The sequence below is a fragment of the Zosterops lateralis genome (genome assembly GCF_965231275.1).
Source record: "Zosterops lateralis genome assembly, chromosome: Z".
Classification (NCBI taxonomy): Eukaryota; Metazoa; Chordata; class Aves; order Passeriformes; family Zosteropidae; genus Zosterops; species Zosterops lateralis.
The window spans coordinates 85,908,628-85,935,585 of record NC_139800.1 but is presented as its reverse complement, the minus strand read 5'-3'; the positions used below and the strand labels follow the sequence as shown (position 1 = coordinate 85,935,585).

The 26,958-nt window shown below is 45.6% G+C and overlaps 1 protein-coding gene across 1 annotated transcript in view; it reads right to left on the bottom strand.

Moving 5' to 3' along the window:
• The window catches only part of LOC310922576 (proto-oncogene DBL-like), a gene marked incomplete at its 5' end in the record, with an annotated part of 51,712 nt that overhangs the window by 14,081 nt on the left and 10,673 nt on the right, over positions 1-26,958 (bottom strand). The window contains 17 exons of the mRNA XM_083883206.1: positions 727-819; positions 1,140-1,232; positions 1,562-1,631; positions 1,744-1,859; positions 3,585-3,651; positions 4,443-4,531; positions 5,099-5,187; positions 8,344-8,515; positions 8,653-8,844; positions 10,110-10,301; positions 11,717-11,836; positions 12,201-12,315; positions 12,792-12,916; positions 15,658-15,807; positions 16,467-16,583; positions 18,832-18,951; positions 24,969-25,059. Coding sequence (XP_083739332.1) covers positions 727-819; positions 1,140-1,232; positions 1,562-1,631; positions 1,744-1,859; positions 3,585-3,651; positions 4,443-4,531; positions 5,099-5,187; positions 8,344-8,515; positions 8,653-8,844; positions 10,110-10,301; positions 11,717-11,836; positions 12,201-12,315; positions 12,792-12,916; positions 15,658-15,807; positions 16,467-16,583; positions 18,832-18,951; positions 24,969-25,059 — 2,011 coding nt within the window. The remainder of the gene's footprint in view (positions 1-726; positions 820-1,139; positions 1,233-1,561; positions 1,632-1,743; positions 1,860-3,584; positions 3,652-4,442; positions 4,532-5,098; positions 5,188-8,343; positions 8,516-8,652; positions 8,845-10,109; positions 10,302-11,716; positions 11,837-12,200; positions 12,316-12,791; positions 12,917-15,657; positions 15,808-16,466; positions 16,584-18,831; positions 18,952-24,968; positions 25,060-26,958) is intronic.

Below are 26,958 nucleotides of genomic sequence, written 5' to 3'. Positions count from 1 at the left end.
ATCACATTCTTCTGATGCCTTTGTGTTGTGTCTTGGTAAGATATGGTAAAAAAGGCTCAGGTTTTTCATTAGCTGCCAATATGCCCACAAATGAGCCTGCAGCAGGTGACTGTCTTCAGACTGGCAGACACAAGGAACGGAATTTATAAAATCCAGAGCCTTCAAGTCAGTAAATAGAAGACAGAATTTTACCACTGAGATAAAATTAGTTGAATTTCAAATCTCCTGTGCCCACCTACAGCTGCATGTATATACTCATCCCAGAGGCCAGAAGGTGGTTCAGAAGCTACTGTCCAAGTTTTACTCCTGCCTTACAAAGTGAGAATAACAGCACTGCCCTGCCTGAGATGGGGGATGCAAAAATAAATGCATTAAAGATTACAGGTGCTATCAACACCTGAGGAGAGGAAGAGATGCAACAATATATTTCATTCATCAGATTCTCATTATCATCTCTGGCTCGGTTTTCTTACAAGTGCTTCTGTAATTTTGCATCTCTGAATAGACTCAAACAGTCTTTCTCTCCTTAAAAATGGCCTATTAAAAGCACTTGTTCCTTTTTCAGGTATGTGAACATTCATCTTCACTGGAAGTCACTTCAGGAGAGGCCAAGATAAGCAATATGTCATCCAAAGATTGGTGCTGATTAACAGCTAACCTTTAATTGAAAAATAAAACAAATCTAATCTATCTGCTGATGCCCTTTGAAAGCAGAACATGAAATACCTTCAGAAGTAACTGGTACTTTGTCAGGCGCTGCACTGGCTTGAGCAGATAGGAATCCAGCCCAAGTTTGTGTTCTAATTTTCTTTGGCATTCCTGGAACACAGAACTCAGACTAAGTAAGTTTTGCACCATCTGAAAGTAGTTACTCCAACAATGGGATCATGGGGTTTGATGGCTTCAAAGGTTTCATGTCAAAGTGTTGCATAGGTACCCACAACTAAAGAAATATTATAACAGTAACAGTGGATCTCCCTTGTGCTCCTGGGGTACAAAAAGAAACTCCAACATCTCTTTGTGTGCATTTTTCACATAACACTAAACAAAACGCAGGAGAACTGTGGGGTGTTGAGGAGGGTGTTTAGGATAAGGGAGGGTCCAGGGTGGTGCCTGCCTGGGCAGGAGAGGCAGCTCACCTGGAAGAAGGAGCTTTCAGAGCACTGCCTCCACAGGGACTCGGAGCGGGGCTTGTTCTGGCAGTACTTCTCATAAATCTGGAAATTCTCCCGCTGCAAGGCAAGCCAAGAGGCAAGTCACCCTCAGGGACCCAGCCCTGCTGGGCACCAAAGGAGGCCAACACCCAGATCATGTGTGCTTTTATCTCTGCTGCCAACTTCAATGTCTAAAAGTGACAGAGTTTGTGTGAAAAAGGCATAGCTGGGGATCACAGGCTCTGGTCACCATGTCTGCTCTGCCCCATCTCTGCTGGCCTGGCTGCTGGTCCTGAGGGTCAGGAGCCCCTCACTCAACCAACATAACTGAGGTGTTGCAGAGTGCAACAAGCCAGGAGAAACACTGGCCTTCCAGTCTGCTTTATACGTGAAAATGATTCACCCACCCTGTCTAGGAAACAACATCCCACTCTCTCGGGGGCTCCCAGGCAGTTTTCCAAACTGTGCAGGAAAATTCTGCAAGAGATCGGAGAAGGGACAAAAATGCAGCAGTGAGCAAGGTAAGGTCTGGTTATTCCAGTATTCCAAGGGATCAGTCTGGTGAAGGGGGAACAGAGCAACACCATACTTGTTGTGGAAGTCATAGATCTCAGGCATGTTTCCAAAGAGAACGTCCTTCCTGTTCCTCAGCACGGGGGGCAGGAGGATGAGCATGGCAGGATTATCCATCTCAGCTCTGTAGCCCTGACAGATGAAAAAGAGCTCATCACTCAGCTGTCATCTCCTCAAAGGCAGATGAAAAGGGGACATAAACACACTTTCAATATGATCTCTGTTTCTAAGTTCAGTATCCCTTTTATTCCCTGTTTTTTGGTCTCTAAATCCCTGTCTTCCAGCACACAGGGTTGTGGTCCAGAAGGGAATAGAACAGGACAGCTCCTGTGGGTCTGGCAGCACTGCAGAGATGTTGCCAACTCTCCAAAGGCAAATCAGCCTGGCTGCAGGAGACCCACAGGAATACTTGTGTGGAGAGAACACAGAGAACACACCTTGTCTGCGCCCAAGGGACACAGGAGGGGCAGTGTGTGTGTGCAGAATGCAGTTCCACATGGCCTCACCAGAACCAGGGCAGGAGGTGAGCCACAAACAGAGACAGCCTAAGATCAAATCAGAAATTCATGGGCTTGAACAAGACATGCTGAGTACTCAGGTCTTGCTCTCCTCAGTGCTTCAGGAATTCTGGGCTCTGTGGCTCCACTTGCCCCAGTTAGGGAGGAGCTGGAAGGGACAACACTGAAATACAAATTGTTGCGTGGAACTAGGAAATAACGTAAAGCTCCACAAAGTAACAGCCCATCACTGCACCAGATATGACTAATTTCCTACCTGCAGTGCAGGGAGAAGGCAGGGCCAGAGCTCAGCATCATCAGGGCAAAGAGGCCCCCAAGAATGCCTCTAGCCACAGCTCAGTCTGGCCCTGCTGGTCACCAAGGACTGCACAGAACTGAAGGCCTTATAACATGAGCAGCAAAAAATGTGTTCAATATGTACAGCACATCTTTGGCTTTCCAAACTAATCTCTCACACTCACTGTGTCTGCAATCAATATTCCTTATACTAAGCAGGCATTTTGTAGTTGATTTGATTAAGGATGCAATAGATGATAAGTATCTGGAAAATTAGTCATTTTTATTTAAGACCAGCAAGCAGGCTATCCTCTTTAAAGGAAATACTATTTTCAGAAAACTGAAGTCTATCTGTAAATTTTTCCCTACATAGACTTGATGTGCACAGCAATAAATCTGTGTACCTGCCAACTGCTTCATCACAGAGAGTGTGGTTTAACAAAAACCCCAATCAGTGCAGGGAAATTATGTGTAACTATCTGCAGTCCAACAGATTTATATCCTGCTTGCTCCTGGGTGAGAGAAATGTGAGGAGGGGGTGGGGGAGTTATGTAACAGCCAACTTGTTTTGGCCATCAACAGGAGTAGTAGAAATGTCTAAAATGACAGTATCAGAAATCATTATCTGCTTTCTAATGTGCTTCATACAGTCACGAACTTCACAGCATTGAGACAGAATTCTCCCAAGGATAAAGCACAAGCTGCTTCCTTTTGTCTCCTAAAGGTAAAGGAAATTAGGGAACAGTAAAAAAACCCAGCTTTTTGTGTATTTTGCAGGCACTGCTTAGGCTAATTACCAGTGCTTTTGTGTACAAACAAAAGGATTATCCTTCATTGTAGATGAAAAGCTCATCCTGACACCAACTGTTCCTGCAGATGCCTCCAACAAAGAAAACCTAAGGAGCAAACTTGAGCATTTGTAACTAGAAGGGGATCTGACAGTGTGGTAGAAGCCTGCCCTGTCACATCTCAGCTCAATTGACAGAGTGGCAGGTGCCCTTTTGTACAAGTCACCAGAGAACAGTAACCTGTTTTCCAGGAGCAACCTGGAAAAGTCACTCACCGTCAAAACAGTGAAGAGCTCCTCCACATACACTCTCTCTGTTTCTATAAGCTCATTTATGACATGGCTACAATGAAAAAAAAAGTGCATTATTTTCATGTCTATAAAAAGCCCCACAGGTGATCAGTGCAGTTCAGAGCCCAAAACATCGTGTGATCTCATTAATAACTGTCCTGGTTTGCAGTGTAGGATGTACACAAAGTATTTATTCTATCACCATCTTCATGAACTGTTGAAACCAGGTGGGCTAGTGTTTTCCCAAGCCCTCTGCCTCTTCTGCTAATGACCTTTGGGGTGTCTTCTGCTAATGGCCCATTAATGCCTGGCCCATGAGTCACAGGTAACTCCCTCCAGGAGTTATCTCTGTTTAATGGGCCATCAAGGACCCACTTCACACTTCTCATCCTATTGTGAGATGCTCTGCCCAGGGGGAGGAGCCAAGCATTCTCACCTGGATATAAGCTGGTATGTGGGACAGTGCAGGGGGCACTTACCCACTGGATTCCCAGAGGACTAGAGCTCCCAGACCTTTCTACAGGATCACTGCTTCAGGAAGAGCCCCTCACCTGGACTGCTTCCACCATCCTGCTCAGGCTGTATTCTGACTCTGTCAGTGATCCTTTGTGTTAGTGCATTTATTTTATTTTATTTTATTTTTACCTTTTTACCTTTCTTCTTATTAAATTATATCTCTGACTTGGAGCCTCTCATTCATTTTGCTTTCAAACCACAACAACAACCAAGAGGTAAAAGCACAAGAGATGACACCTGGGTCAGGCTGGAGGAACGCAGGAATGGGGCAAAGATTGGCCAGAAATAAACATCATTTTAGATGAGGTAAATGGGATGAGTGCTTACCCTTTCAGTATATCTAAGCTGTCATCACTGTCTGAAATAAAATACTGCAGGGAATTTCGCTTCTCCTGATAGTCGTGCATGACCTCGATCTGCAAGAGAAATGGGATGCCCTGGGAGGAGCTGCAGGAAGGGCCCTACAAGGGCAGGAGCAGCCCAGCCCCTGGTGGCAGCCAGGAAAACTTTTGGGGAAGGATGAAATGTCCCTCCTTACAAGAGCCCTCGGGCAGTAAACCTTAAGATGGAACAAAATGTAATGTTATTCCCAGAAATGAATCTGCTACATAAAATCTGGAAATACTGATAACATAATTCATTAGTGAAGAGGCCAGAGAACAGTGTCTATAGGGGAAAATCTATGGCTGGGAATATTTCCTAATACAGACCTCTGTTATGTAAGAAATAAGCTCAGGTAGTAATACACAGAAAATGGGTATCTGGATATTGGAAAATGAATCCAAGATAGAGCTCAGGTGTTAGACTAATCCAACTAAACCACATGGATATAAGAGGATTTGGGTTTGCTTGATTTTTTTGAAAAGGAAAAAGAAAAAAGAAAATAAAGAGAGCATCTCCAAATCCAAAGTACACTCAATCTTTGGAGCAGTTTCAGTTCTTCGGTGTATAAAACTAACTCAGATTTCATTAATAATTTTTACCTTGCGAGAACTTGGAGTTTTTCTTGAAGTTTTCTTCCCAGGGAGAGAGAGATCAAATGAAAATTTCAAACTGGAATTAAAGTCCACACCTTGGGTAGAAAAAAAGCAGAATTACATAATGTACACCTATAGAGAAGGAGATTCTTCAGACAGAAACTAATAAGCCAGGAAGAGAAAACAGGATACACTTTAAGAATAAATAATTAGTTAGCTAGTACTAACAGCAAACTGTCAAAATAAAGAGTATTTGTCCCAAACAATACTGATTCCACATAGCACGTCACATGGTCATAAAGGCCACAAAGTACAAATATTTAGAAAAAAAAAAGATGTCCACTAAGGGAACACAGTAATCAAAACCTAACTAAGTCTCTGAAGCCTCAGCATATGATAACAGCAAAAACAACAAAAGCAAATAAACTACAAAAAAGAACATCCCCTCCTAGGGTACTGTTTTAAAGCCTTTTTATGAACATAGGGCAAGATGCTCAGCTGTAATAAACTGTTTCTCCACCTTGAACAAATTTATTGATATTGTCACTAAATAATTACAAGTGGTAATTGAGCTACAGAGGTAAACTGGAAACTTCAAAATAAAGCATCAGTCTCTCCAGTGAGTTGTATGACATCATTCAAATACTTTGTAAGAAGAATGTGGACATGCTGGAGAGAGCCCAGGAGGCCATGGAGATGCTGTGGGGGCAAAGTGGTGTGGAGAGCCCATCCTCAGCTGGGGCAGCTGTGGGATACAGCTGTTGCAGGTTATCACAGTCAGGCCTTGTACCTCTTGATGCAATCAGAGAGTTCTGGATGCTGCAGACAGATCAGAGGTGTGCCTGGTTGTGGAGCTTATCACACATAGGAAGACCCAAAAGAGGTGAGCACTTGCCAGTTGTCCTGCTCAGGGGCTGCCCCAGGAGGAAGGGAACACTGATGTGGAGCTGGGTGGGGAGACAGGCACCAGCTTCCCTTGCAAGAGGGACTCTGATGCCTTAAGTTTTAGCTTTCATGCATTTCAGATTCTGTGCTGCCCAGGGGTGCAGTTCTGAGCTCATATTCAGTGTCACTCAGCTCTGCACAGAGCAGGGACACAAAAAAAAATCCTTTTCCTGCTGAGAACCAACGACAACTTACGAGCCCAAAAGCACAAACAAGGGTGGCTGAAGCGAGGAACAAGAAGGATGGGAGCTCACAACCTGGAGCTGGAATTGGACAATTAAACCCCAATATGCAAACGGACAAAAACTTACAAAAATGTAAGATCTGTGACCAGTGGACCCTTTTGTGACCATTTTGGGTCAATTTGGTGAACATTTTGGGTCCACCTTGGGTGTAACCCTGGTCAGACCCTGTTCTGCCCAAGGTGTATCCTTGAGGCCTTTCAGTAAATCCCTACTTTATTCTCCAGCTCTGTCAAGGCTCTGTTCCAGGTCAGCCTTCCCAAGGCATCAGCTGTACACCAGCACTTGGGCTCTCCCACAGCCTGCAGTGACACTTCTGCACATCCCACTACACCTGAGGGCTCAGGGTGGGATAGGTTTAATCTTCCCCCCTCCACCCCCTAAAAAAATTGTTTAAAAATTATAACTACATTTCTCAGACAGGCTTCAAATCCAGGGCAAAGATAAAAGAGAAAGGATCTATCCTCAGACATAGACAGAAGGGAGGGAAAGGGGCATAGAAAGATAAGAAAGAAAGGAATAGAGGACAAAAGTGATATGCTCAGAGTTGGTTTGGTTTCAATCCACACCATAAAACCCATCCATCTCAAAGCACTCCCAGCAGAGCTCAGCATGTGCCTTTGACACTGCCCATCACATCAGCAGGCCTGCTGCAGTTTGATGTTTGGTATCAAACAGACTTTATTAAAAAGCTCTCTTGTCATGATCTATCCAAAGAGGAGCCTTTTGTCTTTTCCCACACTTGATCATTGCTTTCAGGCAGAGGATTAATGGAAGACACCAGTGCTTTGCAGGTGACCAAGTGCCTCTGATAGAAAAACTTGCATCCCATAAAGGCATAAGTCCACCTGAGTGATGATAATCTCACAACATCCCACAGAGGTGGCCACCCATCTACCCTACTCTTTAGGTCAATAATTTGTCTTTAACTCTTGCCTCTTCCTAGAAAACTGGAAAAGCTGTGCTAGGTAAAATGGGCAATGCTCTAGTTCAAACTCAGAGCTTTTTTACTGATTGGGGAGAGGGCTTCAGAAGGTAATGTGCTTTAGAAAGACTGGCATCAATCTGGGAAGAGGAAATTTGGGATTTATTTGCTGCACTGGCCTGCATCTTAAACAGTTTAATTTCCCTCATTGCATCCAGCTTCATTCCCACCCCTCCACTTGGCTATTCACATTTCTCATTCCCTGAATTGCTTTTGCTACAACTTACCATAACCAATATTTGTTAATTCATCATAAAAACCTTGTGTTAAAACACAAATATTTAATTGCCTTTATGTAGTCAGATCACTGAATTTAATATTCTGACATAATTTAGCAAGTCCCTGGTTGAAAATAACATGGATGCTACTTTGGAATCTCTTTTCATTCTGTCTGACACACTCACGGCTGCCAAGGATGAAAGTTCTAATGTTATCATTTAAAGCTAACATGATGCCACATCCCATTACCAAAACTAAGGCAGAACATTCAGTGACCTCGGTTCAGTGAGAATTTGTACCTTTACGGGCATTCATTATTCCACAACTGGGATTTAGGGAAGACACTCTGGAGGAATCAAAGGGAGTTAAGCATCCAGCTCATTTCTGTTCATGAGATTTGAGCTCCTCATTTCTCCGAGCTCCTCATTTCTCCAAGCTCCTTTGCAAACATCAGTCTAACTTTATGTCAGTTGTAGCTCAAGACAGCCACAGAGAATAGGCAAGCTAATAAATTTATAAACCTTGCCCTCTTTCCCCTGTAGTATTAATTCACCAGTTTCCAGGCCAGCAGGATGCCAGTATAGCAGAACTGGAGGAGTGCACTACTTACAGCTCTTTTTCACTGAGTTGGAAGTGGAAATAAATAACAAGCAACAAGCTTCATCCTTCACACAGGTATGGGAACATTGACACAAACATTGGAAAGTTAATAAATCACCTGTTATACATTTAATACTATCCAATAACTCTTCCTCTGCTAGCAAGGTTTAGTTAGCTCCTCAAAACCATCTTGAGTCTTACTCATCCTGCCTCAAAGGAAAATTATCAGCTGAAAACACCATGATTCCACAACATCTCACCATGTTTAGGGGAGAACAAGGGTGACTTTGATCGGGGTGGATTTTCTGGCCGGGGAGCCACCAGCTGGACGGGCCGCACGTGTTTGTCCAGCAGCTTCCTGAAGCAGGATTGCCTGTTCCCAAACATGCTGCGGACATTCTCCAGCTTCACCTGCACAGCCTGGATCTGGCACTGCAGCAGGGAGAGACCCACAGGATCACCATTCATTGCACTTTGACCCAAGGCAGAGGACTGCAAAGGTGACAGCACCGCCACATGGTCCAACTCTGCTCCTCACTCGTGTCACAGGGACTGGAGGCATTGCTTACCTTCAACTCAGGTGTTAACACTGACTCAAAACCGTAGTGTAGGACTTGGGGATCAGAGTTTAAGTAGGCTGAAGAGTTTTCAAGAAATCTTTCTATGTCCTGGAGTGCTTTCTGAGCGCCTTCCTTAGACTGGCACTTATCCATCTGCTGGTTGGCAAGCAGGTAGGCACCTTCATCACAGCACTGCAGAGCCTGGGGACAGCACAGGCAGGGAGACCTCAGTGCTGCTCCACTGCAACCAGGTTCTCACAAGGAATATCCCTGACTGGACCTGGATGCAGCTAAACAGCACCCTCAGAGACTTCAGCACTTATTGTGGTTTGATTAGAAAGCAGAAATGCCATGTTTTTTCTGTAAGGTAACTGCAGTCCTCCACAGACCCAGCAAAGCTGTTCCTACTTATACCTGGCTAAAATCAGTGGTGTACCTGACATGGAAGTGTAGTGCACAGCTGACCCCAGTGATAAGCAGATGTTTGTGCCTCCAACTGGGAAAGCTGATGTGGACGTTTTGGAGCTTACAGGGAGGCTGGCAGGTTTGTTGAGGCTCAGTGCAGGCCTGAGCTGGGGCTCTGGCACTCATACACTGTGGTGTACACAGAGGAGAGAAGATGCTCCAGCCAGGAACAACACAGAATTTCCAGTGCTGTGAATGGGAAAGGAGACATGGAGAGCAGGACCATGTTGTGCTCCAAGCACCAACCAGGCCTGCAAGGAGCACAGGAGAGGCCCCTGTCCTGCAGCTGAGAGGCTGCCTAGGACTTGTCTGGCCCCACATATTAGCACAATGCTGAAGTGGAGCACAGAGAAGAAAAATGAGCTCTGCAGTTCCCCAAAACAGGGAAACGGAACAGGGTCAAAATTCACTGTTTCTCTTAATTGGCCTCAAGCACATTACAGCCATGTGCCTTCTGGCCTAATTAGAGTAAATTTTCCCTAAATGAATATTTGATGCTGATTAAGATATCAAAGAGCATTGGAGCCACATGACTCCACTTTCACGCTAGCACACAGCAGCTGTGCCTATCTACCAATCTGTCACCTTATTTTACATTCAGCTATGTTCATTCATAATAAATAGCTCAAAAAAAGGGGCTGGAGTTTATGTGAAAGTGTTATCTCCGTTGCACTGGGCACGAGAAACTCCAAAGTCAATTACAGGGATGCAGCATGAAAGCATGACCAAGAGCAGCAGCTGAACTCAGTGTTCTGTGGAGATGCCCACCTCTTTCTGCTGCCCTCACAGCACCAGCAGAATACCTGGTGTCAGCAGATACCTGCTTGCTGACTTCCCAGCTGTGGGAGGGGCGTGGCACTCCTCCAGCCTCGGGGGAACACCTCTTACCATTAACTGCTGAATAGCTGCAAATTTCAAATGCTTCCAGCTAAGAGGAGAGGCTAACCCCGTGGAGAAGCTAACCAACCATCTCCTCAGAGAACTGTGCCTCTAAACTCTACCTGCTGAAGACGAGTGTGAAGCTCCAGCGTCTTCTGCAGGTGCATCTGCTTCCTTTTGATCTCCTCAGACAGCAGGTCAGAGTGGTGCCGCAGCTCGTTGCACTGCTGGCAGATCAGGTTCAGGGCATAGTGGTGGTTGGCTGCCAGCTGGTGCCCATGCAGAATCACCACCTGAGCCTTCCCTATCAGATCCTGCAGGGGAAGGCAGAGAAGGCATTGCACACTCACAGAAATAATGCCAAAGTGGCCACACGTACTGTTGCTATTGTACACTGCAACAACACAAAGACTCTGACTTCAGAAGGCTGAGAAAGTGACTCCTTTATTCTTGGGAAGTGATTCCCCTTTTATACTCTTTTACACCAATTTGATAGGTGACAAGAAGACAAATCTCTTCAACCACACTGGTCAGACCAGAGGGACATCAAAAGAAGCTCCTCCTAAAGGAAATATGTAAACATTCTTACCATTACCAAAACATGTCTCTTGTTTACAGAAAATTCCCTGGGAAAGGAATTTCAGAAACCAAAACAGGTCAGGCACGAACCAGGGCTACACAGGTACCAATGTGCACCCTTGCCTTACCAGGTTTCAGGCACACATGGAGATCACTGCTATTAGGAGTGGCCAGCATGGCTGGCTGATGCAGGATAGAATGGTACCCACCAGCTGGGAAGAAAATCCTTTGCTATCCATAAAGAGGATGAAGATGAAAACAGTATTTCACCAAACTGGCAATGCCCTGAGTGCCTGCAGGCAATGCATCACTGCCCCCTCCAGGAACTGCACCCTGAATAAACTGCAGCTGATGCCCTCTTTAGGCCCACTGCGCTCCCAAGCATCAAAGGGAATTGGAGTAGTTAAGGTTTATCTTGATGCCAAGAACACACGATCTTTTCTGCACACCTTAGTCAGTGCAATGGTCATGGTTTCTCCAGGACTGGCTTTCCTGCTGCACCCTGCCTGCCTAGTGTTTTGATCCTCCTCCCTCTCCCCATAAACACTTCTTCCAAATGGCCAACAAGCCTCAGACCTTTCTCCAGAACTCTTCTGTGTCCAGACCCCTCAGGATTTCTCTGCTGACCCTGGTCCATGTGCCCAGCACATCCCTTTGCAAAAGTCACATTCTTAGCTGGGCTCCTGTGAATCACTCCTCTTCACTCTTCTTTCCCCTAAATCTCTTAGCCTTCACCCATATGTTATGTTTAAGTCACAGACACATCAGGATACAACTTTTTTTTGCAACCTCATGTGCCTGGTAACAAGTTTCTGCCTATTAGCATAGCTAAAGAACTTCAAATATAAATAATTCTCCTTCCAGCTCATTAAATCCCACGCCTCCCCCACACTCAGACATTTATCTGTTCCAGATTTTCATGGTGGCTCAGCAATTTATTTTAACAGTGATAATTAAATACCCTTTTTCTGGCTTTCAGAGTGATCACAGCATTGCTGCTCAGAGCAGAGACATGAAATCAATTCTTTCATGCAGCACTTACCAACAAATTACACCAAAACCAGGTAATTTCAGCAAACACCTCCCACCACAAACACTGAATGTGGCTCCTGTGTTTCATTAGTGCTTCCTCTGTGCAAGGTTATCTCACCTGGGCCATGCCATCAAAATTATCCAGGTCCTTGAGCCTTTGTTTCACTTGGGGGATGCTGTCACCAGTGTCGGGCACCTCTGCTTGCTGACCCATTAAAAATTCAATGGCATTCTTGACCTAGACACAAAGAAGAAGCCTGCTGCAAAAGGATACAAAGTACAGGCAGGAAATCATTCTGAGCCCAAAATTAATCACTCTCTAAGAGCTAAGATTGCTAAATCAAATAATGCAACTAGTGCCCAAGAACTAATTTTTAAATTCAAAGATGCTTCCATCAGCAAAATCCACGCGGCTGCAGGGCAGTGATACCTAAATTAGCTCTCAATGAGGAAGTGCAGCCATCTCCCCAGGCTACCCAGCCCTGCCAGTCAAGGAACAACAGCATAAATTAAACACTCCCAAAATAAAAAGCAAAAAAACCCCTTCTCTCCATCAGCTCTCCAACTCTCCCTTCTGCCAGTGGAAGCACATCTGATCCTACCTCTTGAAAACTTTGCTCAAACTTCCAGAGTTGTAAATATTGTTCCATTTTTAACTGATGTTTTTCCCAGAAGCCATCAAAAGCAGTCTCCATCTCATGCAGCTGACCAAGTAACCTTGGGCACAGAAGAAGGATAGGATTGGAACAATTTGCAAACAAAGGACAGAGATGGACAAGACCTAGAGATCACTTACACAGGTCTTCCAGACCCAAAGTCTCAGAAGAAGTCAACAGACTCATCAGACATCTAAACATATGACTTGAGATGATCTCGGAGAGAGATTTAATGAAACCATCACTGCAGAGGACAGCATCAGTGTAAAGCAGTTGTTGCTATCTCCATTTATCTGGGTAAAACCCATGAGCCTGGCATGGGAAACCATGCATCTGCTACACAGCCTCATCAAAACAGTGGGAATAAAGATCAGAGCAAGTCAAAATCATAAGAGAAGTCACCCAGCAATTTGATGGACTGGAGTAAAATTCTGGTATCTTTGTCTTTGATAGGTGACTTAAACAACACATCCACACTCAAATAATTTGAGTGTTTCCACTGAAAAATCAGGGAAATTAGGAACACAGGGCACTCACCGATTCACAGTCTCCCAGTCCCCAGGCCTCTCTTGCTGCTGGTCCTGACTGCATTTCCCACAGTCAGGCTCCTCAAAACTGCTCAAAAGCAAGTTTCCCTCTTTTGTGACTGCTGTAATCTCTTCCTGTATAACAAAAAAACATTTCTCATTCAGGCTACTCATTATGAGGTAAGGGTAAGTAATTTTGTGTTTCTCCTGCCTTAGTTTCCCTTTGTGAAACAAAGCACCAATACCCAACAAACCAAAGGACTCTCAGCAGATGTTTTAGTCCTCTTAACACGGAATTAGCCTCTGGAGCTACACGAGGCTGAGCCATGGGCACCAGCCCAGGTGGAAACTGGCACACATGAATACATCAGGCCACAAAATGATGCAGGAGCATGAGGCCAGCACTTCCCCAGCTCTTTCCTGATGAGCAGGGGGTGGTGTTGTGAGACATCTGTCCACAAGTTCATGTTCTCAAGCAAGGTTTTACATAGCTTGGAGGCTGTGCTTCTCCACCCAGGTTGTAAGAGGAGCATCCCATGAGGAACAAAGCCAGGACTGAGCCCACATAGTATCACTCATTGCAACTTCTACACATAAAATCAACTCTGCCAACACAACCTCTGCTTAGGGAAAATTTAAACCCTTGGTGTCATCACTAGCATCAGCTGAGGTGCTTTGTGCTGGCTGGGGTCAGCCTCAAAGCAAACATGTGCACTGAGTCAACTATTTTCAGGAAAAAGAGGTCAAACACAGAAATGAGGAGGGAGGAAGCACATGTAACTGATTAACTGAGGTGACCTGAAGGAGAGAGCTGTGTATAGTTCCACTGGACAGCCAGGGACTGGAGGAGTAAAAGCCCATCCCAGGAAATGGCCAAGTTTCTATTGCAAGAGGAACAATGGCAAAAATCTCTTCAAGGCGAAGATTCAAAGAGTCTAGACTTGCTTAAATGCCTGCTTGCCCCAGACAGCTCACAGCAACCTAAACATAACATCAGCCCCAGGAGCAGGGCACAGATGCAAGAGCTTCCCACCTTCCACACAGTGTCCCTGCCAGTCTGCATCCCTGTCACTAACACACCCTGGAAGATAACCATGAGGCAGAAACCCCATCTCCTTTTGACACTTCCATAGCCAGGAGACTCAGAAGTGAAGAGGAATGATGCAGTGTGATTTAGACTGCAAGGGGCTGTTATTTCATCCTCTGACACCTCACTCTCCAGACATCCATGTTCCTCTTTTGATTCAAAGCCATTCATTATCCATAAAGCAAAGGGGCCTGACTGTCAAACAGGTGGTAACTTGACTTCTTCTGTTCACTATATCAATAGGGTTAATTTCTCAGATACTCTGTTTAATTAATTTCTGTCATTTTTTCATTGTGCTTGCCGCCAGCTTCTGTTCACCACCACAGCTACATAAATTATTCTGATTGACTAATTATTTGAAATCAGGAATCAACTGTCCCAGTCTTGGGGTTGTCATGAGACACCTTTCTGTCACCACAATCTGTGCACAGTTCCTCATTTGCTTTTGTGTTTCACAGTCTTACAAGGAACAAAAGGAAACAAAAGGAACAAAAAGAAAAAGCCAACAGGCCTCATTTCAGACAAAAGCCACAAGTGGTTTTGATATTTGAAATTAGTAGATGAGGACTTAAAAGCAACAGATGGCTTGTACTGAGTGCTGCTGTCCTTTCTATGCAAATGAAAACACGTGATATGCTTTATTTCTCCAGAGAGAAAAGTGGGCACTGCTGACTGGTTTATCCATAGATCTACACTGTGGAGCTGATATTTGCCCCTACACTGTGGCTGCAGCCCTGAGTACAAAGCTGAAGTCCCTGAGTCATGCTGCAATAGATGTAGCTGCTATTTTATATTACTCTCTTCATTTTCAAAGAAGAGATGGAGGCCCATTGACAGTAACTATAATGATACTTTCTAAACATGCACACACATGTTTATGCCTACACACAGCACAACTTGGATGACATTTTCAGTATTTCTTAGAGGCAGCTTTCTGGGAACTCGCTGTCACACATGAATGACAAATGATTGTAAATTAAAATAGATAAAATTCTTTGACTTAGGTAAATGAAACCTGTCACAAAGCAAAGGAGCTCATTCTTCAGCCACACAGAACAACTATTAACACATTGATTGCTTCTGAAGGAAAGGTTTGAGGCCAGGCCTTTGCTGCTCCCTTAAAGATGAAGGAGCACCAAAGACAACAGGCTGATAAAGCAGCAGCTGGCTGCACTAAACCTTCCATTGACTCCTATAATTATATTAATCACAATCACAAAGAGTTGAAAAAAATTTTAAAGTACTCAAGAAACAAATGCTGTTTCAGACAAAATCTGAAGGCTCTCATGAAGACATGGATCACATTGTGGATGCTCTGTAGTGTGTGCTCACACAAAAATCTTCATCTTGGACGCTCTCCAGCACATTTCCCTTAATACCCCCAAGGAAGAGCCACCAGGCAGAGGGACCTGGGGCCAAACCACTGCTCCAGACCTGCTGATGAACTCTGTGCAGCTTTCTGCAGCCACGGGGGTTAGGCAGAGGGGATCCCACCTGGGGATGTGACCAAGCAGCTGACAGAGCCTCCCAGGGCCCTCCTGGCAGCCAGATGTGCAAAGCAGGCTCCAGACAGTGACTGGAGGCAGGAGGGAGCTGGCAGCTCAGACAATTCACTGTGTGCTGGCAGGGTGATCTGCTCCAGGCATGGCAAACGTACGGGGAGCTCCACCTTGTCTGACAGCGCACACAAACACACACACACACACACGGCAGGGAGGGAAGAGTGGGCAGCAGGCAAAGCAAGCAGCAGAGAGCCCAGGTGGCTGTGCAGAGCCTTGCTGAGCCATACCTTGAGCTGGCAGTACCTCTCGGTGCGCAGCGCCAGGATGCGCTCGATGGAGAATATGTCCTCGGGCAGCTCTGTCTCCGCCAGCTCTGTGCCAAAGCACTGCAACATCTGGGCAATCTCCTTCACTGTCAGGGCAAAACTCTCTATGGCCTGCTGGGACACAGGGGCTGCAGTCAGACTGGCATTCACCACATTCCTACAGCTCATGAAGTGTGAGTGAGGTGGGCCAGGGGAGCGTAAAAGAGAGCTGGGTGGGATGTCCACAGCAGACAGAGAACATCCCACTGGGAATCCAACCTGCAACTCATCTGTGAGAGAACATCCCAGGGAAAACTGAGAGTGGACAGGAAGCATAAAAACATACAGCACAGCACAACTTGTGATTCCTGGCAATATGAAAGGAAAGTTCTTGCTAAGAGAAATAAACAAACCAAGAAGTAAATTTTCTGAACTTCCTGCAAGTATGCAGCAGGCAGTCTCATTACCCCGCTTCCCAAACACAGTTCTCATATTAATCACAGTAAGCAACCACTATTAACAAAAAAGACTATTTGGTATCTCCCATTAAGGGAATTTTAATAAAGATTTACAAAGACACATATTTTGGGAGCAGTTTCAAAAGGAGCTTGAGGGAGCCAATCATCCAGTTCCCCTGCAAACCTATCAAAGCCTAACACCCCTTGGCTCCTCTGCAGGTCTGATCTAGGAGATGCAGAGGTTCTGGGGATTACTTTTAGTTCCCCAGTGCTCCCTGCCTGACTGGAAACCTTCCCCAGCTGTCTGAGTGCCCGTGGGCAGCCCGCACTCACCGTCCTGAAGATGACCCACTCGCTGTGGCAGTACTCCAGGGTGCCCCCGAGCTCGGGGGTCAGCTGCTGCTCATCGATGTAGGTCAACAGGTCACTCACTGAGCTCAGCATCACCACCTGCACACACACAGTGATACAGGTTAGCACCTGATCAGAGTGTAATGAACCACCGGTAAATGTATCAGTCTCTGAGGGTCCAGCCTTTGCAGAGAAGTGGCTTGGTTAATTACCGAGATTGCTCTTCAGAGGTGTTTTGTAAAGCAAAAGGTTTAATAAGGAAAAATATCAAAATAACAAATGTTACAGAAAACAAAAGAAAAGCACCACACAGGTGTCTGAGAAATCTTTGACACCCTGCCAAGACACTCCAAAAAGCCCTTTACTTCTTTAGTGCTCCTTCCTGAATACTGAATGTTTTAGGAGGGACAATCTGGCCTGATGCTAATAAAAATCACCAACAGGCTTTGAGTTACACTCTCAGAGCCCAATCCATGCTCCTGTGCTGGCACTGAGCCAATTACTGTCAGAACTGCAAAGAAGTTTCTGAGTTCTTTTCCTTATAAGAAATGCAAGGGGTGAGTCCTAAACTTTTCCCTATATGGAAAACATTTGCTGGGTGTGGGAAATGCATTCCTACAACAGGGCACTGCTGTCACCTGGGGACCACCACTCCTGCTCACCACACACAACTTTTACGGACCTCAAACTCGAGCCTGCTCTGCATCTTGTCCTGGACCAGAGCTTCCCTCTTACACTGATAGCTTAGCACAGCTTTTACTTTTGTATCTGACCACTGCTGTAAGTCACCCTGTTGCATTCTATTTCCACACCCAAGAAAATGTTTCCAAATAAGGAAAAGACTTTTAAGGAAGAAATACTAGAATCCTCCATGCCCTTCCTACTGTGGTTGGCTGAGTGAGGCACCTGTTGGTCTCTATAGCTGCTCCTCGGAAATCTAAGTAGTTTCTATTAGGCTGTTTGCCAAAAGCCCTCCTAAAACATTAAGTCCTTAAGAACAAGTACAAAGTGCTTCTTGGGATGCCCTAGCTAGGTGTAAGGGCTTCCCTGCATCTGCACACAGCTTTTGTTTTGTATCATTTGTTATTTTCTCATTTATTAAAACCTTTCGCTTTACAAAACACATCCAAGGAGCCCTCTTGCAAATTATTTTAGGTCATTCTAAGAAGTGCTGGACACCCTCAAAGGTTAATACACCTTCATGGAGCTCATTACATGCTGGCCTCATGTAAGGTTGTTTCTTTCCTAAATGCAAAGCACAGTGAGATGCTGCAGAGCAGAGCTGAAAACAAAGTGATGCAGGTTTAAGCAAGGGATGACCAGTAAACTGGTAAAGAACACATACATTTTAATCATGGACCAATTTCACATAAATATGTACTCATGATTTTTTGCGTGTCTTGATCTGCCATGGGATATGTCAGGAATGTTCAAAATTGTGCAAAGAACAGGCATTTTAGAGTGAAAAATTTAAATCTTGGGAAAATCATGCTATTTCCTAAAGGAAAGCATTAATTTGTTCTCTGTGTTTGTAGTAGCATCAACCTCAGATTCTATAAATGTACTTTTCTTCTCTTCATTATTCTCATTATGCCCTATAATGAAGGTGATTTAAAAGTCTGGAAATTTTGAGCTGAGAATATAAAGTCATTTCAGTTGCTATTTTAAGAACAAATACCAACATGGTGTTGGTATGGAGTCTACACTTAGATGAATATGGGTAAAATTCATAGCAAAAGCTCCACTAGACCTGTATTTTGACTTTTCAGATATTAAACAAATTCCTGGCTACTCTTCACATAGAATGGGTTGGGTTGGAAGGAACCTTAGGGGTCATCAAGTTTCCAGCCCTGCTCCTATGGGCAGGGACACCTTCCACTGTCCCAGGTCCTCCAAACCCTGTCCAGCCTGGCCTTGGACACTTCCAGGGATCCAGGGGCAGCCACAGTTTCTCTGGGCACCCTGTGCCAGGGCCCCACCACCCTCAAAGGGAAGAATTTCTTCCTAATATCTGATCTGTATCTACCCCTTTTCAACAGGAAGCCATTCCCTGTGTCCTGTCCCTCCAACCCTTGTCCCAAGTCCCTCTCCTGGAGCCCCTTTAGGCCCTGGCAGGGGCTCTGAGCTCTCCCTGGAGCCTTCTCCTCTCCAGATGAGCACCCCCAGCTCTTCCAGCCTGGCTCCAGAGCAGAGGGGCTGAGCCCTCTTAGCTTCCCCTGGAGGTGTCCCAGCAGATCCATGTCCTCTCCTTGGGGACAGCGCTGGTGTGGGGACAGTGTCACCCCGAGCTGAAGCACAGGGGCAGCCCCTGGGAACACCCAGCAGCCCTGCAGAGCCAGGTCTGTACCGGGAGCTTGAGCAGGAAATCCTCCTGGCTGAAGCGGAATCCGATGTCCGTGAAGGTGCGTTGGAAAAACCCCGTGGGGCGCAGGACCATCACCAGGTGCAGGTTCCCTGGGAAGGAGGCCTGCAAGGAAACACACATCACACTCACCCTGGGGACCTGGCAGCTGCAGCAACAGCTTTCAGTGCACTGAAAACACAGGGAATCATTCCATTTTAGGTTTTTTTCCCTCATTGTTCCTGATAGCCTTTTCTTATTTCAGAAGAGAGGTGCTGAGAGCAGTTTAGAGATTTGAGAGTGGTTTAGCAGAGTTGTGCAGCTCCACTTCCACTTGGAGCAGGCAGGAGCTCAGCCATGCTCCTTGGAGGCACGCTTATTATAAACCTTAATAATATGGATACTGGTCATCATTATAACTTGGGGAGTGAAATTATGGCTTAGCAGGGAACAGAGGGATGGAACATTGAGAGGAATGACAGGCGAGGAAGCAAAATTTATTGTCTAACTTGCTAATCATCCTGTAACTGCATCAAGCACACTCATCTTGTCCTTGGTAATTACCAGGCAACATCTAATTTGTGGCAAGAATTTTGAATTTCCTGTCTACATTGCTGGAGCCCTTTTTCAAGCATATGGTTGGCAGGTGCATTTTTAAATATATCGGTGAAAAGGGTTCTTGAGAATGAAAAAGTATTTTTAAGAAAGTAGGAGTTGCATCATTAAATTACGGATAAGGACATGATGCAAAGACTTAATTATGACATGATTTATTCTGAGATCTTGCCAGGCCAGGTTACATTTCTCTGCTCCTTATATTTTCCTCCTCCATGAAACAAGATATAACAACTTCTATACCAAGGGTGGGAGTAATGAATGTGTTTAGGTACTTTGCACTGCAGGGCACTTCATGTGTGCCTTCAGAACAAAGATCATTCCCACAAATGTGCATTAGTGTTGTTTAAAACAGGCCTGATTTACACTTGAGATTTGGCATCCATAAACTGCACTGCCACTCATTTGCTCTGTTTTCTTGGCTGGGAAGGGGCAGGTTGTGGCTTCCACTGCCCACAGCTTCCCTTAGAAATGGACAGTGACTTTTAGGATCATATAAGCCACATAAATCCAATATATTGATCTGCTGTTATTTTAAGTACGAGCAGAAAAAAAATAAAATTGTGAATGAAATTACAAACTTTGGAAGGCAACAAGAGTGGTGTCAGGGACAAAGACTTGGCATTGGAAACAACAGCAAACTATTAAATTACAGAGACATTGGTGTTGGCTCCAGGCCGTGGGCAGCCTCCTTTAGGCTCCTACTTTGACCCTCTCCTGAAAAATACATCATAAATATCTTTGAGACCAACATCCAGAAATTCACCCTCCCTTGGTCTGATATCACTATTCCCCTTCATCCCCTGTCCTCTTTAACCCTATTTGGTATATGGAGCTTTGGCCTCTCTTCCTCCTTCAAGTCCTCTTTAACAGGCACAGTTTGGGCACAGAGCAAACTCCCTGGAAGAAGAGTCTGGGTATGCAAACCCTGTTCCCCCATGGGAAAACCTGCAGGCTTTGAATGCCTGCTCCTGGGTGCCCCTGGGCAGGAACAGCTCCAGGAGAAGGGAGCAGTAGGCAGGAGACAGGCACAGCTGCTTGCCCAAACTGCACAGGAATAAGGTGTGGGATGTCTGACTGAGAGCAGGGGAGCCCCTGCACACCTCTGTGTGCCCCTGGGTGCCTCTGCACACTTTTAGGGACAGGATGCCAACAAGTTCCACTCAACAGAAACAAAGAGACCACAGCACTCACACCCTTCCACCACAGGAACAATCTCATGGCCATAATCCCTTTTGCTCCCTGGTATTTCACCTCCAAACAGCTGAGTTTCCAGGGCAGAAGATTTGATTTCCATTTAGCTTAGAAGGCATTTGGGGATTTTTTTCAGCTGATCTTATACATATAGAATCAAGGTCAGCACTTATGGGTAGCTACAAAACAAGAAACGCAGCTTTGCAAATGATACCTAATGTATTCCAAGTATGGGAAAAAAAAAAAAAAAAAAAAAAGCAAGAACAGAAATAAGCTTGTAGAAAGACAGACACCAACAAGCCATGTCCTGTGCCCTCTTAGAGACTTAAGGGAAAGGATGAAGTGTTAGGAAAAAACCTACATAGACCAGTGATTCCTCTACATAACATTTCTGTAGGCACTGTCTCTTTCTAAATAATTTTCACAATTTTACCTTTTCTCAGGGCTGAAATGTAGAAAAGTTTCCTGGAAACTGAACTCTAATGGTACTGAAGGCACTGCTGCAAAACCCCCTTTCCCACAATATAGTAAAGAAAGCAGAGACAAATAATCTTGCCTTATGCTTTATCTTATCATTTGTAAGACTAAAAAGAACCCTGTGCACTTGATAAACCTGGGGTTATGTAACAAAATACTTAAAGAACCCCCTAAAGCCTTTGTGCTCTGCAGCACACCAGGAAAGACAGAAAACTACCAGCACAATTCCACTAAACCAGGCAGTTGGCAACATTTCACTACTGTTACCTGTCTTACTGACCACAGCCCATGCTCACAACCCCCCTCCCTTCCGAGGACACAGACATGGATACCTTAAGGTCATTTAAGCAACTTTTTAAATGCACATTTAACTATAACCACACCGAGAGCCTTGATTTAATCAATACAGATGAACTGGGCTAATAAAGCACAAGAAAGGACATGCACTGAAAGCATCACAGCTGCTGCCTCATTACTGAGTATCTCATCCTGACACATTTAGTGTTATTGTAACATTTCGTCCGATTTTAGGAACTCGGTTTTCAGAGACTATTCTTCCCTTCAGTTCACTGGGGCATCCGTAGAGGTTGGTAATCAATAAACATTAAAAAAAAAAAAAAAAAAAAAAAAAAAAGTATCTATCAGTAAGTTTCCTTCTGAGCACTGTAGAGGAGTGTTTACACAGGTGCTGAACTTAATGACTTTCTGCTGCCCCTTTAAGGAAAAGTCAGGCAACAAAATGCCAGGTGCTGCTAATTTGAGCCTTCAACTACCCCCAGAGCCAGAATGAAACTCCCAAGCGCTCTGCTACCTCCATTTCAGCCGGCTGCAAGATTAACCTCCCAAAAAGATGCTGTCAGCTTCACTGGGGCACAAATCTGTCCAGGGTCCTTCTCTCTTCCAGCAGGTTTCCCTGCCTGGAGGAACAATGACAGAGCTGCTCCTGCGGGTGGAGGGAGCTGGGAGCAGCACTGCGGGGCATCCGGTGATACCTGGAGGCACCCAGGGGTACTGAGGGATATCCAGGGACACCCAGAGAACGAAAAAGAATTCTTAAGACAGTAGGAGTTGTATCATTAAATTACGGATAAAGACATGATGCAAAGATTTGTGTTAATTAAGACATGATTTACTCTGCTAGGCCAGGTTACATTTCTCTCCTTGTATTATCCTCCCCCGGGAAACATGAGATAACAACCTCTAAACCAAGGGTGAGAATAACAGGCACCTTTAGGTACTTTGCACTGCAGGGTGGGCACTTCATGTGTGCCTTCAGAACAAAGATCACTCCCACAAACCCGGCGGTACCGAGTGGTATCCAGTGATACCCAGAGATACCTGGCGGTACCCAGCGATACCTGGAGGTATTCAAGGATATCCAGGGATATCCAGGGATACCAGCAGTACTCAGGGATACGCGGCAGTAGCCAGCAATACCCGCCAGTGCCCAGTGATACCAGCGGTACCCAGCGCCCCGCTGCTCCCGCACGGAGGACGCCGCTCAACTCCCTCCCCCCCCGCCCAGCTCCGCTCGGCCCCGGGCGCTGCGGGCACGGTTCCCACTGCCCCCGCCCGCCCTCCCCCGGCCCGAAGCGGAGCCGGCGGCCCCGTCCCCGTGCGCCGCAGCCCGGCGGGCCCGGAGCCCTTACCGCATCCCGGGCGGGCCGCCCGCCCCTCCGCGGGCCCGCCTCCGCCATGGCCCCGCGCCGCCGGGATGCGCCGGGATGCGGTGGATGGGGTTGCGGTGGGATGAGACGGGATGTGGCGGATGCGGATGCAGCGATGCTGCGGACGCCAGCCCCGGCTGTCCCCGCTGCCAGGGGCCGGGCAGGCAGCGGCTCGAGGAGGCAGGCAGCCCTGCCGGCACCTGGCTTCCCCGGCTGGCAGCCCCGCTCTCCTCCCCAGCGCCGGCTTCGCTTTTAAGGTGGAATGCCAAAAATCATCCTGCAGACGCTGTTTCCTGCGAGGATTTGGCTCACGGCCCAGAGGTTTCACCCTTCCCTTTCCCCCCTGCCCTCGTCTCCAAGGTGCCTTTTCCAGCTGTTCAGTGCTCCGGGGGCGAACTAAGTTAAGATGCTCCGGCCAAAATCCGAGGCTTGCCCTGGTATCTCCTCCCAGCAACAGCCTGGTTTGCCCAGGCAATTACAGACACACATAAAGAGTTAAAACAAAAATCTGTACAGTGTGATAGAAGAATTTTCAAGATCAGATGCACAACCGCAGAGCTGCAATTGCATATACATATGCTGGGAAAAAATAGGACATGCTCTGTATTTTAAATTCAGCTACATGGCACTCCTTTACTCCAAAACTGTACAAAGATCAGAAAAAGGTTTTGTTTTTTTGGTGGTTTTTTTGTTTTGTTTTGTTTTGTTTGGTTTTTTTTTGCACCAAGATTTATGATGTGTTATTGGAAAAAAATAAAAATTTTAATTTTTGTCCTTACACCTTCTGGACACAGAAACAGCCATTTAGGACTAGACTCTGCTTTTAAGGCAATAAGTTTTAGTGCACGAGTTTCCTGCTTCTCATCCCTCTTTTGCACAGAGCACCTCCCATTCTTTGCATGGACAGCCCTGATACTGCAGGCAAAGTCACCTCTCCACATGGACACATGGCTCACAAATAGGGTGTATGCTCAAATGATTAAATTTTCTTATTAAACACAAAATGAATTACACTTTTGTAGAAGCCACAAATTAGGACAGGATTTTTTCCCATTTGCAACTTCCAGACTATGCAAAGCAAGTACCTCATCCTTAAAGGATGCTCTTGGTATTAGCACCTGTTCAAACACTGGCAGCAGAATTGAATTTGGATGATCACTTTAAAGCACTACTTTCTAAATGCTGCTTCTTCTCTACTGGTATGGTAGCAACACTTGCAAGTTCCATTTCTAACATCCAGAAAAATCAGAACAAAATATACTCTTAGTGGTATCTCATTCACACTGCAAAAAGGGAACCCTCCCTGCCTCCTATGGGATGCTGACCAGCAAAATGCCAGCAAAGCCAGGTATTTTTAACACCAAGTTAAGCTGTACCAGTATTAACAATTTAAAATACTGTAAGATCCAACTTTATCAGAATCAGGTAAGCATTTTTCTGCCCTTTTATTCATCCATTCTCAGATGGACTGATGTCTTTAACCATTCAATGATTATGAGCAGAAACAAACACAATAGTAACACACACAGAATATTTCCACTGACATACTCACATGACATGGTGGGAAAGGATTTTTCTGTTAGCTCCTGCCTCCCATAAACATGACTATTCTACAGCTGCCTGCTCTGCTGTAAATCCCAGCTCTGGTTCCAAGACACAATTCAATGCAGAATTGCAAAACCCCAGTTGTGAGCTATAGTCAGGCCAGATATCTGCTCATGCTGTGTAGCACATGAACAAGTGTACAAGATCATTTAAAACACATTAATGCATCCATACACTTTTAAAATAGATTTTTCCACCCATGCCCACATACTAATGCTTGTGAAGCCTGTTTAAAGAACCTAAAACTTTCAGTCACCAACAATTAGGTAAAATAAACTAATAACCAGTGTCATGAAAGAACATGTAGGAAACCAAATTTTCCACCCATCAAAAGCATAGAACATGGCACAAAACACATCCAAACCACTGCAAAAGAGTATATATAAACCCCAGCAAATGGATCAAACAAGCAAATTAATACACAAACAGCTCATTTACGCACTCAAATTAATTACAGGGCCATAAAGCAAACTACTGCCTAGAGAGAAAGCAGGAGCTTTCTGGATCATTGCTCCTGGATCCTGAGATACATAAAGGCATGAAGAGTTAGTACACTAAAAGCAATAAACATTAAAGAGGACTTACTGCTATTTTTTGGAGAGTTGTTTTGACGGATGTCCATGTGTCCAGTCTTCTATCCAGGATTAGGATAAATTTAGTGTCAGACTCATGTTGACTACAAGTTAAGAAAACAACAGTAACGAGATAATGTTCCAAGAAAAGTGACCCTGTTCCCAAAAAAACCAATCCAAGAACTCAGAATCCAAACCACATTTTAGCATTTCTACAGTTCCTGAAATTCCCTTCGAAAAAAATTTTCCTCAACACCCAAACTCTTTCCAGTGGTGCTTAGCAACAGGATATGAGGAAAAAGGTCTTTCTCCTGAAGGTGACAGCACACTGGAACAGGCTGCAAAGAGAGACTGTGAAATCTCCTCCTCCGGATATTTTAAAATCCCACCTGGGGCTTTTAATACCTCCAGATATTCCAGCACAACCTGCTCCAGGTGCAGCTGCTCAGCTGGTGGGGTTAGACTAGATGATCTTTAAGATCCCTTTCCAATCCCAGCCATTCCCTGTGATCCCCACAGCTCCTTCCCAGCCTGATCTTTCTGTGACTCTGTGACTGTGGCAGACCAGAGTGAAGCATGAACTGTGAGTGAGGGGGTGACAGCACATTGCTGGAGACCCAAAGATTGCTCTTGACACCCAAACTGGTCTTAATAAGGAGCCTGCAGAGCCAGAGGACTGTGCCCCTCCTCAGCAGCCTCCCCCAGCTAATACCCCAAGTCCCCCCTGCCCTCACTGCCCAGCTCCTCCTGCTGGGCTTCAGTTACAGCAGCCAAGTCATGGCTCCTGGCTTGTTCTGGCAGGAGACAGCAGAGGTGACACCGAGGCAGGGCAAGGCCAGCCTGGCACAGGGGACAGGAGCTGGTACTCCAACAGCCTGTGGTGGCTCCCCCAGCATGTCCTGCCGGGGAGCCAGTGCTTGCTCCAAGGCGTTTTCCAGCACACTCCTCTTGGCTTGGCAAGCACAGGCTCCTGAAATCCCTTTTAACATCCAAATCCTTTGAGTTGCTTTGAAATGCCCAGTCTGACCAAGCCAGCCAGCTGCACCAGGGGTGCCTGGTCTAGCAGGAGCCCCAGTGCCTGACTGCCCTGTCTGTAATTCAAATATTCTTCCCCAGGCTGGTGGGAACAGCCCAGCCAGGCTCCAGCTGTGACAGCACACACTCCAGGCAGCTGAGTGACAACCTGCACTCCTGTTTGCACACTGCTACAGGCAGGCAGCTTGTAACCAAGTCCCCCAACGAGAGTGTATTTACAGGATACTTAGGTGATATTTGCAATATTTATTTTGTGGATGCTGGAACAGGATAGTCACGTCCCACACCAGGCCTCAGTGCTGGGGAGAGGCTCCCAGGACATGTGCTGGCTCCCCAGAGGGGGTCAGGTGTCTGCACTGGGCACAGCCCTGTGCAAGCAGCTTCTTGTCAGCATCATTTCCACTAATTCCTGTGTTTGGCAAGGCAAACACATGGTGGATTACTCAGAAGCATCACACGGCAGACAATACTTGGCAACTCACTACAGAAAAAAATAAACAAGACACTTGAAGCCAGTGCAGGAGCTTTCATTCAGTGCACATCTTGCTGTTCTGGTCTGTGGCAGCTACAACTGTGACTGATATATTTAAGAGGAATTAGCAGTTGTGCTCAGAGGGATAAAAAATAAAATTCCCTTCGACTCATAACAATAACTTATTGAAGATATGTTGAGGCACCAAACTCCCAAGCTATTCTACGACAGATCTTATGGATCTGTAACATCACACCCAAAGGGCAAATAAATTCATTTCATTTGAATTTATTCAAGGGCCTTGAAATGTAGAAGAAAAGAGCAGAGAAAATGAATATCAAATTTTACATATGGGTCGTACACAGAACTTCTACATATAATAAAGTCTGAGGTTGTGAGTATGGTGAGTGTGACTTTTCAGCCAAACCTTAATTTGCTTAGAATAGTTTGGGGAACATGAGACAATTCTGCAGGTTTCTGTTAGCTCTGTTCACTC